Source organism: Sebastes fasciatus, chromosome 20 (genome assembly GCF_043250625.1).
Source record: "Sebastes fasciatus isolate fSebFas1 chromosome 20, fSebFas1.pri, whole genome shotgun sequence".
NCBI lineage: Eukaryota > Metazoa > Chordata > Actinopteri > Perciformes > Sebastidae > Sebastes > Sebastes fasciatus.
Window position 1 is genome coordinate 16,011,883 of NC_133814.1, and position 22,400 is coordinate 16,034,282.

The 22,400-nt window shown below is 41.1% G+C and overlaps 1 protein-coding gene across 1 annotated transcript in view; it reads right to left on the reverse strand.

The window, feature by feature from the left end:
• The window catches only part of dnmbp (dynamin binding protein), a 52,917-nt gene that overhangs the window by 28,938 nt on the left and 1,579 nt on the right, over window positions 1-22,400 (reverse strand). Inside the window, exons 2-4 of the mRNA XM_074620716.1 lie at window positions 8,075-8,229; window positions 6,261-6,383; window positions 1,019-3,181 (exon numbers count right to left, since the gene is read on the reverse strand). Of these exons, the coding sequence (XP_074476817.1) occupies window positions 1,019-3,181; window positions 6,261-6,383; window positions 8,075-8,219 (2,431 nt within the window). The 5' untranslated portion in view covers window positions 8,220-8,229. The remainder of the gene's footprint in view (window positions 1-1,018; window positions 3,182-6,260; window positions 6,384-8,074; window positions 8,230-22,400) is intronic.

Here is a 22,400-nt window from a genome sequence, read left to right on the forward strand (position 1 = left end):
TCCTGCTATATTACATTTTGTCCTCAGTGACCGGGTTTTACTTTCTAAACTAGCCTGCAGGCAACGGGGGCCACAGCAGTGAACTATGACATCAAGTAAAACAAATTCTACTTTATTTGTCTTCTCTTTTGAACCCTTTCAGCTACAGTAGCTAACTGACTCTTAAAGTAAAACATCTACATCATTTTATCTCAGTGGCTTAATGTCAGTAGTTTAAGCCCACTGATGAGACATTTCAAGTGACAAATATAATCGAATATAAAATTTCACACACAGATCCGTTTATAGGATATTCCTGTGTTGACTAGTACCTGCGAAACAGTTTGATGCCGTTTAAAAAAATATTATAACTTACGTTAAATAAAAAATATATATAACAATGTTCATGTCAATATGTGTATAAGTATCATTTGTTAATTGCACATCCTTGGTCTGCTCTAGAGGGCTGCAACTATCAATTATTTATAAGAATTATTTTCTCTATTAATTGATTAGACCTTTAAGGCCTTTACACACCAGCAGTGTTTTTTTCGTGCGATCAATTTGCACATCAACATATTTTTGATGAGTATTTTTTAAGCAGAGCACAAGTATTATGGAATTTTTGCGAGTTGCGCCTATATTCATGAGGATAAAACACCAACACGGAGGCTCCATAGTCCGAACCAGGACGGCAAATTGTATTACTCCTTTCAAGCTTGACAAAAAGGCAGCGCAGACCAGATCCACTCCTTCCATTCCTACCTTTCACAATAAAAGCCCTAGACATAATCGCATTTTCGTGTTGTTTATTCGTCACGCCTCCAGTGTGTAAAAGCCTTTAGTCTGAAAAGGATAGTGAAAAATGTCCACTACAGTTTCTCGGAGCACAAAGCGTTGTCTTCAAACGTCTTGTTTTGTCGCACGAACAGTCCCAAACCAAAAGATATTAAATTTACATTATAACTCCAAAACTCTCAGAGTGGTCATTAATGGCAACATCCAAATACTTCTCCCAATCACAGCTCAACAGTCTTACCTTGTAGCTGCTGCTGCTCCAGGGCCAGCGTCTCCAGCGTGTAGTTGCAGAACTCCAGATTCTCCATGGCTTGCATGCGGGCCGTCTCATCCTCCTCCTCCTCCAACATGGTCCTGAGCTCCTCCGCTGTGTGTGCATACGCCTCCATGTCGTGCTCCACCTCTTGCAGCCGTAGCAGCAGCTGGTACCTTTCCTCCTCTTCCCTCTGTGTCTGACTCTCCAGCTCCATCTCTCTCTCCAGCTCCTTCTCCATTTCCAGCTGGCGCTGGATTTCATCTTCCTGGGCGGCCGCGAGGTCACCGAACTCAACCTGCCCTTCTGTTATTTGGTCGAGGAGGTTTACAGCTGGTTCGTCAGGGCTGTAGAAGATGTTCGGAGGGGCAGTGTTTTGTCTCGGGCAGCGAGGAGGTGGACGCGGAGCAGGGCGGGCTGGTTTGTACGCAGGTGATGCAGAGAGGCGATGGGCTCTTGGACGAGGAGGGGGAGGGCGAAGGGTCCTGCGCCTCTCTAGCGACGAAGAGCCAGAGTTCGACTGCAAAAGGTGGGCCAACGGTGAATGCGAGGAGCCTCGCATGATATCGCTTTCATCGCTGAAGTCCATAATAGAATAATGGCGTGCGATACGGGATTGCTGGCTCAGGTCGCCTGCAGAAGCACCAGAGCTCATGTCAGCATCACTGTATGAAGAAGTCAAGCTTTTGTCAAATTCAAAAAGCTGCTGGGAGAGCTTGGCCTCCAGGTTGCCGCCTAAGGCATCTAAGGTGATGGATGTCGGCATCATACCGTTGGAGCCACGCACTGTCTGCTGGGAACGCTGCCGTGCCTCAGCGCTGCCCATCATCATATCAGCGTCGCTGACACTACCGTGGCGTGTTAGCTTCTTCTGGGCCTCAGCGAGGTTAAATAACGCCTGACTAAGACTCCCACTCCTCTTACTGGTGGTGGCGCCATCCTTCGGTGGCCTCTGGTAGTTTTTAGACCAACCAGAATGAGTGCTAGGGAGGGTTAGGCTATGACTTAGTTTGGGCTGTAAGGATCGAGTGTGACCGTTAGTATAGCTGGACCGATTTGCGCCAGACGATGGGCCGTGGTGCCTATGGCTGCGTGCAGGCAGGCTAGGCCGAGATGGCAGTCTGGGCCTTGCTGGAGGACTGGATTTGGGTCTCTCGGGCCCCCTCTGTGCCGGGGCGACAGGTCTACGTGGCTGAGAGTTGGGTCTGCTACCCCCATCTCTCTGTCCTCTATTAGTTTGAGCTCCTGTGCTTTTGTTTTCACTCTGCCACCTCTGCTCCTCAGTCCTCTCAAAGTAGTCCAGGTCCCACACTGTGTGATCCTCATATGTCCTCCATTCAGGCTCCTCCTCTGACCCATTGGGACATTCAGAAGTCTCCTTGTCTTCTTCTGGTTCAACAGCATTTGCTTCCTCTGCAGTTTTCTGCCCGTCGTGCTCCATTTTGACAAATCGATGGGGAAAAATGCCGCGTCGCCCTCGCAGCTCCCCCTCCAGCCAGCCATCTTCCAAAGTGTTTATAAGACGTATGCGATCCCCCATGTCAAAGTCCAACTCGCCTGGTTCCATGGCCCGAAACTCATACAGCGCCACTACATAGACACCGTCCTCTTCCTCTTCATCTTCTTCTTCTACTACAGCCTCCTTCTGCTCCTCTTCCTCTCTCATAAACACCTCTCCTTCTTCTACACTTTCCTCTTCTGTCCCCTCCCCTGCGTCGTAAGAGTCCTCGTAGCTTAATTGTTCGGAGTCACTGTTCAAATACTGTCCAGTATAGTCCAGGGGCTCCTGAGGAGATCGGAGGGATCCCTCGAGCTCCACAAACCCCTCTGGGAAGATTCCCCTACGGCCATCCAGCTCCCCCTGGAACCAGCCCGGCTCGGGCAGGCCGGTGATGATGATCAAGTCTCCCTCGCGGAAGTCCAGCTCCTCGTTGAGCTGCGCGTGGAGGCTCATGAGGGCCCGGGCCTGGCCCAGGGCGTAAGGCGGGAGCTCTGAAGCCTGGGCCTGAGCCGAGCGCTCAGACAGCTGCCTGGAGCGTCCAGAGAGGGTCAGCTCCTTCACACATGATGTGGGGAAGAGACCGCGGACGCCCCAGGCGTTACAACCACGCTGCCAGGCTTCTTTCAGGTCCTCTCCGACTACCACATCACCTACAGAGATACGAAACAAAGGGGATCACATTTAACATTCATATTACTGAATCATGTTTTAAGTCATAGCTAAATGCTCAACAAAACAATTCTAAAATCGCTCAGTTGCACCAGTTCTTGTTCTCAGATGTTATTAGGGCTGTACTCGACAAAAGAAATTCTTAGTCGACTAACACTCATACGATTTTGTCGACTAATCTTTTAGTTGATTTAATCAACAGATCTGTAAAACTGAGTTTATCCACAAAGAATCACACAAAAGCACCACTTTAAATTTTATGTTTACCAGAGATGTGCTCATAAGGTTCTTGGAAGTCATGCAGCATGAAAAAAGTATAAAAAAACGACTAATCGACTAAAGAAATATTAGTCGACTAAGACCAAAATGACCATTTAGTCCACTAATCGACTTAGATGGGACAGCCCTAGATGTTATATCATCATATTAAATAGATTTAATTTGTCATTTAGCAAAACAGATACAGTAAGAGGGGAGTTGTAAGCACTGAGGGAGATGTACAGAGACAGAGCGGGAAAGCTTATACAGTAGATATAAAGGTAATGACAACAGACGCAGGCGATCCTGCTGCAATCACTATACAGTGTATACTGTATGTATATTGTTTATATTCCTCTGATTCTCTTATTCGGCTAATTACTTATACAAAGAGCAAAGCATGCTTGTGGGGCAGCCAACCGGTTTGCCTGGCAGAGAGCTTGATAGTTGATTTATTTTCTTTTTTTGGAGATGAATCTTTAATTAAACCAAACTGAATAGAACTAGATTGAACTGACTTGACTTAACGTGAAAGGAATTAGAAGAACTGCAATGAAGTACTGAATATTTTAGAAATTTTTGTCAGCATTCGGGTAGCTCTGGTCACGTCAAGTTATCTCAGATTACCTTTATTATTGCATTCCTAATAAGTGTACTAGGATCAGCACTGCTGATAATATATCAGGAGAATCAGGGATTATGGGAATGTTGACTGGTCAGCCGGGTCACATTCCAAAGACCTGCGGCTCCACCGCCCATTGTGTCTGGGACCAAAACTGGAACGCAGCCAATGGGAGCCGTGGAAAATCATACTGGAAATGAACATTTAAGCTCTCACATGGCCAGTAAAGACCGTTTCCTATGTTTCCTATGATCCAGGAAGTGTTATTCATCCATGAAAATAAAAAATCATACTGGAATATTGTTGTTGAGCACATAGCTTACATCAAAATAAAATCTGTATGTATGATAAAAGGACACTGAACAAATTGTTGATTCATTATTTAACAAAGTTGTGAGTTCCCCATGTTTTAATGCACAATTCAACTCTTCACCTACTACTATGACTATGACTACGACTACTACGAGAACTTCTACTGACACGAAAAGACAACGATGAAAAGTTTTACCGATGTAAAAGATCTCTGCAAACATCAGTGTTGTATTCCTGAGGTCGTTGTTGAATGAAAAATCAGGAAAAAAAAAACTAATGTACATGAGACAATTCAGGAATGTGAAAAGAGAAGACAGTCTGCTGGGTTTTAGTTTGGTATCTGGGGACATCTAGTGGGGAGTTTGGGAAAGTAACTGTGTGTTATTGTGTCAACGCTGTGTGTGTGTGTTTCTGTATAATTGCTGCTGTAACAATGAATTTCCCTCTTAAAAATCCACCATATGTCTTTGTGTTTTGCTCAAGAGAACAATCTGCAAATGGAATTAATGGAAAGTTTAAAAAGAAAATGATATGAACTTGCGGAGAAATGTCTATCATCCCAGACTGTAGCTCTTTTGAATGACACATTTAAACACTTAAGAACAGCAGGCCGAAATAGATGTAGATGGCTATGAGAGAGCAAGTATTATTAATTAGCTTATCTGGCCATTTAAGATTTAATGTGAGTGAGACTTTTCACATTTATGCATTATATGTTTTTTTTAATTATATTGAATCATAATCAGAAATTTGATTAATTATGCTGGAGCATCAAACTGCCATAACTTAGAATTCAGATTCTATATCACCGTTAAAAAACAGCCCACGTTGTTGAATTCTCTCTTACTCTTACTTTGAAAATGCATCTCTTTCTTCATCTAAATAAGATTACTCAGTTTCTAAACCAATAATAGAACCTGTCAGCGAAGAATAAATCAACTAACTTCACAAAATGAAAAATAAAATAACTAAATTTCGTTTTGGAGAACAGCATTCCTTATTAAAATCAATGCTACTTTAAAGTCCTTAAATGAAACAGAAAGCAAATAATACAAAAGCAGGTGCAGACTGTGAATGTGAAACTGTAGGGTTTCTTTAAACCTGCGTCACAGCACCAGTTCTAGCTTGTCTTTTGAAATTCCTTATGGGTGCACAAAGTGACCTTTACCTTCTTTCCTAATCAATTTTCCTAGAGAAGCTCCACCAGACATTACACCAGAACGTTTTACCTTCTTTCCTAATCAGTTTTCTAGAGAAGCTCCACCAGACATTACGCCAGAATGACGTCACAAGTTTGATTCTTCGCTAATTTGTTTCTAGCTCTGGGTTAGAGTTGATGATTATGTTGATTTAAAATGACTTTGACCATGTAAATACCAACATTTTCTTAAACTGAGACCTTTTCAAAGAGGATGCCATCAAGGAAAACCAGTGCCTTGTCTCCATCCACTATGATCACTGCAATCAGGGTTTGCTTTGTGACAGTTACAGTATGATTTGTATAAAGAATTAACTTTTTAGAGTCACTTATTTTGTGCTACATTTATTAGTATAATACCCAGTACTACTATAATAGAATGGTGCACAAAAAATATTGATTTTCATTTCTGGCAACATTAAGAGTGCTTGGGTCCCAGTTTGTGGCAGTGGAGACAAGGTCACTATGTCCAACACAACACAACTACACTACAACACAAAACAAACAAGTTACCTGAGCACAGCGACATCGACAAGTAGCGTTAAGCTATGTGAGAAAACATTAGAGTTAACAGTATAAAACACACTTGTGTTACAGATAGTATCCCATCATGAAGACGAGGAGTGATTCATACTAAAGTCATCGCTGTCTGCATGCAGTATGTCCGTACCTCTCTTCAGGGACAGGTTGCCCGGCTCTGCTGAGCTGAAATCATTGATGCAGACGTAGAGTCTGTCTCCAGGCTTGGTGCTGGGGATGGTAATCTCCTCCACAAAGGTGCTGGGGAACTGACCTGAAGACAGGAGATGGAGGGAGGAACACAACTGGATGAATACAGGGAACACAATGAAAAACATTTACTTCACATGCGTTGTAACTTCCTGAATTCAGATGTGTCCAATATTCAGATATGTTAAAGGAACAGTGTGTAACATTTCGGGGGATCTATTAGCAGAAATGGAATATAATATTCATAACTATGTTTTCATTAGTGTATAATCCCCTGAAACTAAGAATTGTTGTGTTTTCGTTAGCCTAGAATGAGCCTTTCATATCTACATAGGTAGCAGGTCCTTTTCCCGGAGTCTGCAATGTTTCTACAGTAGCCCAGAACGGACAAACCAAACTCTGGTTCTAGAGCGAGACTTTCACGTTTTTATGTTACCTGAAGGCCACCGTAGTTCTCCGACACGCTTGTGAAACTGCGGTAACGTGAGATGCAAAGTGCAAAACCGTGGTACCACCAGCCGCCGTCTGACTTCCGTTGCTCCTAAAGTAGTGTTATTATGGTAAGGATAGCCTCAGAGCGAGGCAAACGGCGTTACCACGGTTTTGCATTCGGCGGCTCACGTTACCGCAGTCTTGGATAATTTGCAGATAATGTCAGTACAGGGAGAGAAAAGTGTAATTTTGATGACCTTATAAACCTGCTGATTTATAACTACAAAGTATTCCATTATTTTAGATGAACAAAATGACCTCGTGAAATGAAACAATTTGTTTTTATAAGCTGGACTAATAAACAAGGCTACTGTTTTACTGTAGTCCTGTAATACCAGGACTCAGAACTCAGGCACTATTCAGTGCTGCAATCCTCAGAAAAAATGTAAGCTAGAAGTCTTTACAGGTTAAACATTGTTCTCTTTGTGGGAGTTTTGCAGTAATCACTAACAGATTCAGATATTTGGGGAATGCCAACAGATTAAGAACAGCTGGATTCAATAAAACTAAATATTATTTAAATAAAGCACTTCACTTCGAGATATTTATGTCAACATTTTAGCATGTCACAAAAGGCAGTTTTCATCTTTCCAGGGAAGTCAAGCCATAAATGTACTGATATCATCTGTGTTTTCCGAGAGCGGTTCAGCAAGCCCACATGACTTCTCATGTGACGGAATCCCCTTTTCTCATCTTAACTAAGTGACTCTTGGAAAACCTAAGTGGATTTTCTGTGACTAAAACCCTTCAAGGGCAGAGAAAGCGAAGGAAACAACGATGCACACTTCTCATTCGGCCCAGAACGCATTGTGATCTTTCATCGTTTCCTCTGCCAAATGTAACATTAAACATCAAGATATACGTGAAACAAACAAATATAATGTTTAAGAATGTGCAATTCTTAATTCCTCACTTTTTTCAGAGTAGTTTTCTTTGATTATTCTCAATTATCAGACCTGATTAAGAGCAAAATGATTCATTTTTAATCCCCTACCACATCTCAAACCCTGCCCCCGCACTCTACAAGTAGCCGGTCATGTATGTATGGTGTAATGCATTACACAACTCAGAGAGGAAGTGAACCAGGACATGTCTATCATAAAGAATCACACATGCACACTTCAACTTCAAAGTCACCCACAGTTTCCCATGTGGCTTGTTTTTTTTATAATCAATAATAATAATCTTTGTGTGAAACAAAATGCAACTTCCTACTAGAAATATCCAACCATAAAGGTTTATTTACACCAATAATGACCTTACCTGTGACGCCATCTTTGTTACCAAGCAACCAGAACTCATCCACGACACTGAGCACCTCGATGACATCACCGGTGAAGAGTGGCAGCTCCTCGGAGACGCTGGGGAGGAACTCAAAGATGGCACGCACCACCGATCCTGCTTCCATCACTCATAACCTGTAGAGGTAAAAAAAGAGAGAGATAAGAGATCAATCATTCACACTGTGTTACATTAAAACACAGAATGGTTTGACTCGTTAAAAAAAGTAAGGATTAACAACATGATGCAGATTCCCCATGAGGGAATGAGTCAGTTTTCTAAACCAGGCACACTGGTGCTATTCAAAATCCTCCTCGCCTTACAAATCAACAAATGCCTCACGGAGAGAGTGAGCTTTGGTGAAACAACACCGAGTGAAAGGGGGAGTGAGAGCGTGAGAAACCTGCAATAAAAGGAGACAGAAAAGCAGAAAAGAGAGCCGTACTTAAGAGGGCTGAAGGACATTCCTCGCCACTCTGCTGTCCTTCTCCCGTTTCTCTGCTCTCTCATGAGGAAACGAGGGTTAAGGATGGACAATAACTACAGCTCTGTGTCATCTGGAGGACTGGCAGATGCAATAACTCACACACTCACGTGCAAGTGAAGTATTTCTACCTATACTGTATGTTATCTCTGACCTTTGACCTTTGTGCCTCTCATTCTGAAACTTCCCAGTAGCCATATAAGCCACTGTTTTGACATTTCTCCTTGCTTGTTTTGTATGACTCCATAAAAATATGAATTCTTATGAATCACATCTTATATTATTGGAAATCTTTTTAAATGAGTTCATCTTTTCTTATGTTAAAGTAGGGCTGAGCGATATGACCATAATATAGGTAATGTCATATCTCGATAAGGATAAATATCATGATATGGCATGTTTTCTTGTAATTCAATAAATAAATAGTCTATATGAAATAACCACATGGTAAAATTATTTTTAGTATACTCCTCTATGAATTCAATACTTGACAAATGAAAAGTACTGAGTATTTTCTCATTTAATTAAGAACTTTAATGCAAAATGAACATAACAGTTTCAAGTGAAATTATGAAGAGAAAAAAAATTAATAAATATGTCCTATTTTTACATGCATGCACACAAATACAGAGTTTGATCAGATTTTCTGAGACATTTGAGTTAGTTTGTGCTTGTTATTATCAACTTAGACGAAATAACTATCACGATATCTGGATATATGTTTTCATCATGATACGATTCCAATGAAAGATGATAATTTATCATATTGAATTATCGCCCAGCCCTATGTTAAAGCACGGAAACTGACCCATTTCTTCTCCTTTGCTTACTCATCTCACTTAATTTCTTCGCCTACTAGTTGGTTTAATGAAATGATTGCACCACCTGAATAAATAATACCCAGAAGGCTACTGACCTTAGCTTTATTTTGAAATGAAGGAACATGTTTCCTGAAGTACGATGAGTGGTTCACATCCAATTCAGTGGAATATAATCACTTGGGCTGCCCCCTATTAGTCGGTTAGTCGACCAATCGGTCGTTTTGGTCTTAGTCGATTAATCGTTTTTTTATGCTTTTTTCATGCTGAATGACTTATTTCCGATAAACTTATGAGCACATCTCTAAACACAAGATTTAAAGTGGTGCTTTTGTTTGATTCTTAGTGGAGAAACTCAGTTTCACAGATCTGTTGATTAAATCAACTAATCGATTAGTTGACAAAATCGTTTAACCGACTAAGAATTTCTTTGGTCTAGCCCTAATAATCACATTTACCAACTCCTGCTCTTTTTAAATGAGCATCCAGCTCCTCCAATCATGTTTAAATCATCTAACAATGTATGTATGTAAGTATTTTAACCAACTGCATTCATCCGTTTTAGTCGCTTAGGAAAATGATTCAAATTTGTGCTCTGTAGCTGACTTCTTCAATTAGCAACAAAATGAGCGAACACACAAAATGAGAAAAAAATTGCATTTAATAAGTATTCTACCAGCCTCTGTGTATCATTATCTGGAGACAGGCTAACCACAGGTGGGGATGGACACGCTGAAAGAGACGGGAAATGGGAGAAGAGGGCCGTAGTTCGCCTCAGTCAATGGGGCCTCTGTTAAAGTGGGCCGACGGAGCCGAGGGGGGGAGAGGATCGGGACTCTAGTCCACTTCAGTGCCACCGTCTCTGGGGAGAGACGCGGCTCAGGTTATCCTGCATGTGGTTGTGGACGTAGATATGACCAGCGTCAACAGAAGAAAGGAAGAATGTGTTTGGGTTTCTCAGTGAAGGTTAAGCTGCACTGTTTTGCTTAACAAAAGCAGTTAGTGCTCACAGCTCAGTAGTGAAGAAGGCTGTGAACTCAACACCACGTAGTGTGAAAGCCACAGTGAAACCAGAGCCAAGGCTTTAACTAATGCAAGCCAGAGGGAGGTGTGCATGTAGAGGTTAAAACAGGCTGTGTATGCATTTATTCAATGGAACAAAAGCCTCTTATGTCCTTTCTTCATCTTTCTGCTTATCCTCAGTTCAAATGAAACAATAGCTGCATGTCCTGACATGCACACAGGTGAATCACATATCACCCATCTTTCAGAAATGTTTTTCATGAAACAGTGAGTGATAATGATCTTCCCAACAACTCACAGCCTCACAGCATTTTAGAAAGATGAAGTTCTGGACAGAAATGCATGAACTTGTGTGTTTGGTGGGTTAGAAGTAAATAAAGATATCTCATCTCCCTCCGAGAGAGCAAAAGGCACTTTAAACTGTCAAGTTAAGAGGGTTGAAAATGTTCTGACTGTGTTTTCCTGACAGCCATTCACAAATAAATAAAAGAACACAAATGTGTGTAATTTTGCAAAGGATTTCTTCTCAGTGTATCAAGTAGGGCTGCACAATGAATCGAATATTAATCGCAATCACAATTTTGGCTTCCCACAATCACATTAAATGATCGCTGCGATATTGACGTTTAAAATGTGTGATCTGCTCATCGAAAATGCTGCAGCATATCAGATCAAGCACTTCCTAAAACTAACAGCTTAAAGTTTTGGCTTCGCTTTTGGGTATAGATATTATCTATACAACCAATGTGTTTCTGATTAAATTGAGAGATAAGAGTGTTTATCTGGCTCTTATTGTTGCTAATTTTGCTCTTGAAGTGCACCAGATTGAAGCATTTAACTTTAAAATGTAGCTAACCCATTCAGGTAGGGTGAATATTCCTGTATTTTATTCATATTGCAATATATATAGCAGAAAAAACATATTGCAATGTCAGTTGTGACCAACATCGTGCAGCCCTTATTGGTACATTAGCAGGAATCTAGTCAGCATTGAGGTGAAAACAGCACGACAGAAAGTCACACCATACATAGCGAACTAAACGTGTTACAAACCACAACAACTTCAGAGTTGTTAAATAGAGAAGTGTGTTTTGGTGCGATGTGACCAACCGATCATAAACCAACATGAAACAAACAGTATGCTATGAGTGATAGTCGAACACTTGCAATCTACAGTTTGTTTTAGAAGCACATTTCTGCATGTATTTGCAGTGTCCATAATCAATTAAATTTGGATGACAGTGGTATTGTTACGTCTCTCAAAACTCCACTAATGTGCGTTGAAGAGAAAGCTTTAAATTGCTTGTAGGAAATATTTCATCATCTTCATTTCTGTCTTCCTGTGTGTGGTGTGAGATAACATAATGTGTGTTTCACTGCATGTGAAATCCATTTTGTACATTGCAATCGTCTTTTCACATGCATACTTTGTTTAGAGTAATTATATTAATGTCTCGAAATGAATGTGGTGAAAATCAACAGTATCAAATTCACGACTTCACTGCATCTGCTCCACAGCGGAGCTTACAACCAACACCCAGAAAACCAGACCTCTTTCCACACGTGACTGGCTGCAAGCGCCAGCCAGGACCTGTGAAGAGTCACTGGGCGGCTGCAGCTTCCTTCAACTTAATCCTCAGATTTGCATCCAGCCAGACAAGCTCCTTAGTGTTATTTATGGATCTGTCAGTGTGTCAGTGGCCCCTGTGCTTGGTGACTTTTACCCCCTGATCTCTGGCAGATCATAACACAAGCTGCCTGATGGAAACACAGTGATACTGTGGTCCCGCACAGTAGTTGAACATGATTCAATTAACATTTTACACGGGACAGCTGACACATAAATCAGCTCATATCTTTTAGAAGTTCGACACAGTAAATCAATCTATTCCCTTAAAATAAATAATAAATAAATACAATTGTGTTTTTTGCAAATAGTGAAATGATTCAGTGTCATATGAGTAACAACATGAAAAGCTACTGCACACTGAACTAAGATGGTGATCATAGTAAATAATGCAGCTGCTAAACATCAGCATGTTAACATAGATGACATTAGTATTTGGCTCAAAGCATCACTGTAAACAGCCTCACAGAGCTGCTGACATGGCTGTACACTCATGTTATATTATACAACTACTAAATATTGGTGGAATGTGTTAATATAATGCTATATTATATGCTTATATTGACTATAGGACAGGGATACTCAACTTGCTTTGCCCGGGGACCACTTTTGCTAAATGACAGGATGTCAGGGGCCAGTTAATAAACAAACATTAATAATTTATCAGATCAAATGAATAAACATTAAAGGCCCAGAAGTCATCTTTCTTTGAAATTCTTTATTTTCAAATGAACTGACTTATTAACCAAATTGACTTGGCTCAAGTTGACACCCACTTTTTTTGATAAACAAGCTCTATTAGTTTATTTTGGATGTTTTTTTAATGTACTCTGGCACCTTATTTACATTAAAAGCATAAAAAATCCCATTGTGAATCGATTTATTTTCATTGTGAATTTGAAAAAATGGTCACCCGGCACCCTATCATGGGCCAGATTTGGCTTGTTTAAGTTGTGTATCACTGGCATAGCACAATGTTAAGCTTCAGTGTGTAACCTTGAATGTAACCTTGATGAACTCTAGTTTAATGTCTATACAACATCCCTATAAGGCCGAGCCCTACTTCCGACATGTCTCAACCTATTCAACTGAGGACAAGAGTAATTAGTTTCAATTTCTATCCAGCTAAGTCTCATTCATTCTACACCTTGTAGGCCAATTACACAATTCCACTGCACAAATTAAATCAAGTAGCAGCAAGCGTTAATTAGGGACCATCTTGCTGATGTACAATACAAAAAATGTAAATGTAAAACATACTCCCAGATTACGCCAGACGAGTTATGAAGTTCTTGGATCCAAATACCTAAACACCAGTTTCACATTGCCACAATTGATTTTTTTCTTCCTCTCATTGTAAACGCCTTTTTTGTGCATGTTTCAGTGTGCCTCATTCTGACTCACAACATCACCAGCTGAGGACCATTTTGTTTGGATTTAAAAAAAAAAAGAGAGGGAAAATCAGGATCACATCAGGAGGAGTAGCAGGCGAGTGTGGAGGAAATGTTTCAACCACGTTGGTAGTGAACAAATGACAGATTGACTGTCCTTCCATTCTTAACCGCCACTGCAGGGCATTTCTCGGAAAAAAGTACAAGGGGCATTTCACACACTGAAACAAGACTTAAACAGGTGTGTCTCTTCTATTAGGATTTATGAGGTCTTGATAAGCAATGGGACTCTGATCATGACTAAGTATCCTGGAACAAAGTACTCCTGACTACAGAGGAAACTATTTAAACAGCAAAGAAAAAAAACAAGACGGCATTGTGCATCTTCAAACGTCACCAGAGAGGAATAAGAGTTTGGTTGTCGTTGTCTAATTCAATTTAGTGCTTGAATACTGGCTCCTAAATAACAAAGATTAAAGTCTTCTACCGCTTCAACAACACTGATGACATAATAGAAGAAGAGTGAGTTTTTTAGGGAGAGAGGGTGAATGGGACAGTGTGAGTGGGACTAGTGTGTGTGCCACTTGGCACCGTCCTGGAGAAAGTCACGGGACTACGACAGACCGCTAAGTCAACAGCTGACACACACACACACACACACACACACACACACACACACTGTATATAAGATACACACACATCACAGCTGACGGGGGGACAAAGCACCAACTGTCTGACCTGAGACACGGCCCTGAAACCATCATCACCCTTTAATAAACTACCTGTGCATGTGCGTTTGTGTGTTTCCAGACATAACTAATCCACATATGATGCAATTCAAACAAGGATAAGCATGTGATGGAAAGTCTGCAGTAAATACAGGAAAACATCTGTCTTTTCACTCCAATTAATGCAACATCTAATTAATTTCTAAAGATAGTCTGAAGAGGATGACATCACACTAAGTAGACCCCTGGGTGGGATGGGGGGCTGAACGATTAACCATCTTTATATTAAAATCCTAATTTAAAAGAGTGCAATTTTCAAAGTCGCAGAAGCCACAATTTCCGTTGTAACTTACATAGTTAACAGTGTCTTAAAAAGCTGTAGCACGTGACAGTTAAAAAACCATGACTGCTGATTTGGCAGGATATGTCATCTGTTGTTAATTAACGTTAATTCTGTGACTTGGCAAAACCACAACAAAGAGATTTGGCTGCTGTCTGGTGAACATGCTCTCTGTTTACTAGCATCTGTTCTCTTTAGGTTTGCCCAAAACTATTGTAATATCTTAATAAGTGTGAGCTAAATCGACATTTGTTTTCTATAAAAACTAGGCAACTTTACTTCGAAGTTGACTTTTCACTATCTGACTTTTGGAAAGTAATGTTTTCAGTTTTTTATTTTTTTTTATTTAGCAGGATTACAGAAAAATGACTGGTCCCGTTTTCATTGGTAGAAAGGTGAAGCATGGGCCAAGGAAGAACCCATTACATTTTGGAGCAGATCTGAATCATGGGGTGGATACACGCGTTATTTTTGTCTTATGGAAACAGCCTTGCCCTTCTAGTCATAATTGTATAACTGTCCTAACTGGTCCACCTTTGCCTTTGCTGCAAGGCATCTCAGGTTTGCCTCTACAGGTACGGCAGGGCGAGTGCTGAAACACTGTGTGTTAGTGTGGATACAGAGTGGAGGAAGTGGGATCTGCTGACTGCCTGTACCTTTTATTTAACAGGGTCATCTGATGCCAACAATGAAGCCGCTGCCTCATTATCTGTCTGCCTGCCAGGACGACCAGTGTGACATTCATCCTATTCACATATACTGGAGTGGCAGACTGGCACGTGCACACGGACTGGTAGAAGCCTCTGGAGTGGGCTGGATGACAGCTGATGTCTTTTGATACTGATTGTTTACTGTGCTGCAGTCAGTGTTGGTCCTCCCATCCAGAGTGCTGAGTCCACTGAAATGCATTCACCTCGAAACAACATCCCCAGAGCAGGTGACCGGCCAGTGGACGGTTCTGGATATTAAAAACTGTGGGACATCTGTTGCTTTTCTTTTGACCGTCTAGTCTTTCAGCACATGTGATAGGGGGGACGAGGAGGGGGAGAATGAGAGGGCTCTGTATGGCTGACAGTTGTCAACACAAGTCATGTGGTTTTCTAACCATCTGTTTGTGGCCCACAGACCCACTGTAGAATAATGACATAACCAATTTGGATATTATTATTATTTTTTTCCCATTGCAAATAAAATGTAATGAACCAAAGCAGGAATAAATAAATGTTGGCTAAAATGGTTGAGATCTGAACCAACATAAAACTTTATGCTCTGTGACTGGTAAATAATGTGTCAAACAGTATACACACATAAACCCATATGCATTCTGCTGGCTTGGTGGTCTACTGTAATCCACACCATATATTTATATACTTGGTCTATAAAATGTCAGTCTTAAAAATGTCTTAAAGCTCTTGGTTACATCCAGCGGGCAACCAAAAGTGAAGCCAATGCGGAATTGCCTTAAACCTGCATTCTTTCTACTAGCCAGCGACTCCTCTGGTTGCAAAAAGAAGTCTGATTGTATAGAAGTCTATGAGATAGTGAGCCTACTTCTCACTTGATTTATTACCTCAGTAAACATTGTAAACACAAGTTTATGGTCTCAATCGCTAGTTTCAAGTCTTCTTCAACACAGCATGATGTTCATTTAGTAAATTATGGTCCCATTTAGAGTCAAATAGACCATAAAGCAGGGTATGCTTTAGGGCGTGGCTACCTTGTGATTGACAGGTCGCTACCGAGGTATTGAGTGTTCGTGTTTTCTTCTTACAACTTTAAATCTTTCACAGTGTGTTCTCAGTTGAACAAAGTTAATTAGAACATTTTTGGTCAACTAAAAATTCTTATTCAGTGTTTGGTTGTACTTAGCTCCACCCTCTCGTGTCACTTTTGGTTGCAAAGACGGCAACAGCCTAAAACCAAGATGGTGACGGCCAAAATGCCGAAATCAAGGCTTCAAAACGGCAGTCCACAAACCAATGGGTGAGGTCAGGGTGACTACATCCAGTTCTTATATACAGTCTATGATTACGTCTTGAAATTGCTTATTTTGTCTGAACAAAGTTCCACAATCCAAAGATATTCATTTTACTGTCACATCAGACAAAGAAAGTAACAAATCATATAAATGAGATGCTAAAACTAGGAAATGTTTGGTATTTTTGCTTAAAAAATACTTAAATTGTAAATAGTTTGTCAAAATAGTTGATAAATATTCTGTCAAGTGACTACAGTAATCGATTAATCGACTAATTGATTCAGTTCTAACCACATACCATGTCATTTTCTGAGTTCAAAAGCAGCCCGGGGGCCTTTGTAGCAGGCAACCCAGTTTCTGCCGTTCATGTCATCTTCTAAAGGCAATCCTCCTCAAAAATCAATATATAGTATGGTACCACATTCTGCTCTAATGACATTGTGCTAAACAACAAGTAAAACGCAGGACAGTGAAGAGAGCCGCCTGGCTTTAAAGTGCATTTCAACCAGATGAGGCATCACGACGTGGCCTCAGCCAGCTGGATGAAAAGAACACATCTGGCGAGCTGAGTCAAATGTCTAAAGACGCCAAACTCTGTTGAAATATTTGGCGAAGCTGTCCCGTTCCACTCAGACATGCAAACAGTAAACACATACACAGAGAGCATGCAGACATACAGTACTGTACACTAACATGCCAGCTCTGCATTTCAATACAAACAGTCACCGTAGTGGAGACAAAGCCTATTTTGTCACAAGGCCACCATCAATTTGAATTGCTTACATAAAGAAACAGGAAGGACTGTTCCTTTTTATTTAAAATAGCCCAAACAGAATGCTGACTTCTGTGGTTGTTTGGGTGACGTATCAGTTTGCGAATGCATCAGACCAATATTGTCCATTTCCCACTCAGTGTTGTCCACCTTGAGACGGAAATCCTCCCTGACTGTAGCTACATAAAAAAAACTGTAAAAATTGCAGAATTTACACATTTAATTTAACGACGCTCGGAGCTCAATCTGGTTAACTGTGAAGGGAGATCAGTTATTTTAACTTATTTTAGCTCTTATTTTTATCATACATATCAGTTATGATGACGTTTTCTCACCAAATTATTTTGAAATATAGCCAATTTTCAGGTAATAGAGTTAACATTCACCTCTTTTTTTTCAACTTTAAAATAATGTGGTTTAGACAATACAATTAAAGGAATAGTTTGACATTTTGGAAACTACAGTATTGTTACTTTGCCCAGAGTTACGCTGAATTTGCCGCAATAATGAAATTTTTTTTCTGCGTATTCATGTATTTCAAGCGGGAAGACATTTTTTGTAACATAGGTCAACATGTCACAGGAGTCACATGGCTGTGGGTAATCTCTGGCCGCACTTCGCCACTAAAAGTTAAACTTTTCCCAACTGATGTTTGGCCGCACTTCGCCGCAGAGTCAAACGGCCACGACTCGTTGAGCTTGTTTACGGCCGCCGCAGCTTTTCATAGACATTGCATGGCAGCGCGCTGCAGGCCGCACTTCGCCACTGCTCTGGTATGAATTCGGCGTTAAAGCTGGAGTGCGGTACTTTTCTCTCCTCCTTCTGGCAGTGAGAGTAATTACCATACGGGAGAGACCGTAGCGACAGAGCAGCAGCTTGGAGAATGGCAGAAAATCCTAAAAAGCGTTCAAGAAAAGTTTCTGGAGTGGATGCTAAATGAGAATGGTGTGAATCTTAGCTTAGCATAAGGACTGGACACAGCTGGCACACTGGGAGGGTTGTCCAAATCAAATAATAAAATAATCCCTGGCTACTCAATGAGCTGAGTCATCTTCCACACCTCTGTACTTCCACAGCTGTCCTGTCTTGTTTGCATCTTGTCAGGACAAAAACGTTGCTTTAGAAACAGCAAAACTGTGTTTCTATTCTGCATACTGCCTCATTTATACGAGTTGAAATACTTCTCCAGATTGTAACTTTGCTAACATTAGAGCAAGATGTGTTGCTGCTGCTACATGAGTCTAGGGGAAAACCCTGGGTGGGTCCGTGGAAAAAGACTGGAAATACTCTTTTTGGCTCATCCATCGCTCTACGTCCACCTTCGTCTTTTACATTTTCATTCACTTGGCATCTCTGCAGTTTGGCGAGCAGACAGGCATCCCTCACAGGAATGTGCTTATTTTTCGGACTCCATTTCATCCCTTTCTTTAACTTCTTTCTCTTTTGCATATTTGTCTCTTTCTCAAGCATGCACGTGTTGAATATTAATGGCTTTCATGACACACACTAACACATAGCTACACACACTGGGCGGAACTGCTCTTTTGAATAAACATTTCCACAGCGAAGAGGAGGACAGCTCGGATGTCTGAGCTCAGAGGGCAGAGACGGCGTTGTCACGGTTACAGGGATCTGTTTGGACGGCGGAGGGTTTTCCCTGAGAGAACCCCCAGAGGTGCCCGAGGATATGCCGCCCCCCTGAAAACATGGCTGGGCCCTGTTCTAATAGTTTGCATATGAGCGGTTACATAACTGATCTCCCCCCTTGGAATCACATCATGACATGCCTGCAGAAACATGATCAATTCATCATGGAGGGTGAAAAAAGTGTGCTCTTTTTCGGGGCGAAATCCATCCAAACGCTAAATTCTCACATTTTCTTCCCAAACAGTTAAACAGTTCAGTGTGAATTGAGGACATTGACAAGAGACTGCCAACGTGGTTTTGTGAATCAGCTCTTGGGACGGCTCACTGGGCCTGGCCTGAAATAATCTACACACAGGACTGTAAACCAGCTCCATATGAATTCAGAAACGGAGCCCGAAACACTGGCAGTGCTATCTTGAAATGTTCTCATACGTAACAAGCAGATATGTGAGAAAACTCACATGATTTGCTCTCAGTTTCAGAAACAATTTACATAATTAAATAAAGCTTATTATGGTGTAAAAGTTCAACAGAAGTCTCTATGGTCCATAAAACTGCTGTCCACACAGATATTATCGCCATTCAATTTTTATAAGATCATAAAACAGCTATTTATCATATTTGGCATAGGTACCAAGATACTCAACACACTCACTTTAATTTGTATAAGGATGTTAGCAAGGAGAGCAAAGTCCAGCTTTAAGTCTCAAGTCACTGACAAGTAAACTGCAAAGTATCTCTACGTATGTTGCAGAATGTCAAATACAGTATGGGGGTCAAAGGGTCATTAGCTAAGGGTGATGGCAATTGAACCTTTTATGTCTATCAAAGCAAATTTATGCTACTTATTTAAGGAATGTATCATCTACCCAGTAAGGCAATTACAATTTTGGCTTCCAATGATTATGAAAACAAGATAATCGACAAAAAACAGTTATTGTGCAGCGTTCCGTTTCACAATGACGTTCTCGTTTTGTTAGGATGGGTTGAATACAGAGGTCAAATTTCATGTATTTACCTGTATGTATATGACCATTCCAATAAAGTTTAAGTCAAAAAAAGTTTTTTAAATCCAGCACAACCCTTTCCTTTACAGCAGTGCGCTTTCGCCCCGCTCGGCAGGTCAGGTATAGATGGATCCCCTTGTGGGAACTCGGCTGGCCATCGCCAGGCGTATTTCCTCCATAGTGGTGCCCTGCGAACGGCTTTAGGTCAGCTTGGAAAAGCCCAGGGTGAAGGTGGCGCTACAGCACCCATCGCCTGGACCTCGATGCCTCCGTGCCCTCTCTCCCTACGGCGAGAGATCCTCGCTCGCCTGTCAACCGGGACGGACTGTCCTCAGTGCGGCAATATCGGCAAACCCACCCGGCCCATCTTGACACACGGACTCTGTCTACTTTTACCATGCATTCTGGGTGCGACTTTTTCACCATTCATATCTATATAACCAGCATTCTTATGTGTTTAAATTGTTTACTAGAGCAAAAGTTCGTCCTAGGTCTAGCCTCTTACTTTAGATCTCAAAGTGCACCAGATTGATGCATTTAAAAAAAAAATCTTTCTAAATGCATAGTGTTTCCAAAGTCAATGAGTAATTGCGTTAAATAAATCGGGATTTCAATATTGACCAAAATAATCATCATTATGATTTGGGCCATAATCAAGCAGCCCCAGTGCCCAGTAGCATGGTAAATCTGACAGTACCAGCTAACTAACTGGGCAGAAGACTGAGCCTTGATGAAGTGCTTTCCTTGTTTAGTCTGTCTTCATGCAACCATGTCTCTCTGTCTTCATGGCTTTTTCTCTGTCTGGTCCAATCTTCACAGCTCATTAAAAACATATTTAGACATCACCAAATACTCTCCTCCTCTCTCTCTCTCTCTTATACACTGAACCATATGATTAACTTCAGTGAGCCTGGAGCCAAAATGCAAAGTCCACGTGTCAGCTAAGCACTGCTATGCTGAAATAACCCTCTTATTATGATATCTGATGAGCCATGGTCATGCTTCATCCCCTCTCTTTGCAGTCTCTGCTCATATTGGCACTAAACTCCACCTCCCGCTTTTCACATCCAGTTTAAATCAAGTTAATTCTCCTGCCTTTTCCTGCCTATTCAGCCAAACTAATACTGTGCTGCCAGCAAAGAACGTAAGGAATGTTCTTTTTTTTTTAATGTCTGTGAAATGATGGCGTATTACGTAATATAGGATGACATTTAGAATTTTCCCATGCATCAAGAAGTTATTTTTATTATTGCTATTTTTATTTTTCGAGTGCCTTCGGTTGGTTGCAATTATAATCACATCACAGTGATACTCTATGTCGCTGTTACAATATACACAATGACACGTTTCACTGGATTAATTGGAGACAGCTACTGCACAGTGTTTGTGACATGCAAACTGACACAAACAGCTCAAGTGTCTTTGTCACCTAGTAGTGACACAGGACCCGGATGCAAGTGTTGAATAATTCAGAGTGAAGGATGTTTCAAAAGCAGGTCAATAGAAGAGAGAAAGATACCCTTGATTAGTGTAAGTTAAAGAAGCAAAGGGGTTTGCCAGGTATGCAGAGTCCTGGTACACATGACAGGACAAGTTTCTTTCATTTTTCACATAGAGATTGCTGGTTGGATCCCTGCAGGCATGGAAAAATATGGCGTGTGCCAGTACCAAAACACTGTGACTCATAACACTGACACTGCAGCAGAAGAGCAGAAACCAAACCAAATATTCATTCCCTTTGTTTATGAACATGCACATGTGGAACAGAACATGATAACAAACATGGAGGATGACGATAAACTGGCGTGCAGTGGAGATTCAAGCGACAACGGCACAAGTTTAATCTACAGTTCTGTCGCTGTTTTGGATTTCGCACTTTATAGGACGAACCAGAGCTCCACGATGACTAAAGCAGTGTGTTAAATGACATCATGGCGTAGGCACATACTGTATTGTGCTAATAGAACAAACATGTGGGCATCATGTCACGGCTCAACATACAGAGATAAATGCTGAAGAAGAGAGAGAAAGAGGCAATCTGTTTCTTTGCCATATTTAAACAGTGAGCATTGTGTTTGCGAGATTCCTCCTATAATAACTATAGCTATAATCTATCTACTATGGCTATAATTACATCATTAAAAAGTCATACATTAATGTGGTTGTCAGCCTTAGCAGAGAATATTTGGTCCATATTCAGCCCATATTGTGCATCGCTTTGCAGCTCCATGCCTGTTCCACTAAATCTGGATAGCTGACTCAGTCCAAGTGACAAACTGGACATAATTCAGCTTCAGACTCTTTTTTGCGCCAAGCGTCTGAGTCAACTCCATAACAGACCTACAGACTGCTGCTGTCAGAGCTTGAAAGTCTACAGACGCTATACAGTCAGCGCTGATTCCCAACCTGTGGAAGCTTTATGGGGGCTCGCAAAGGCCTTGTTGACTTTAAGGGGTGTAAGACAACTTTTTTATATGTATACAGTTCCCTATA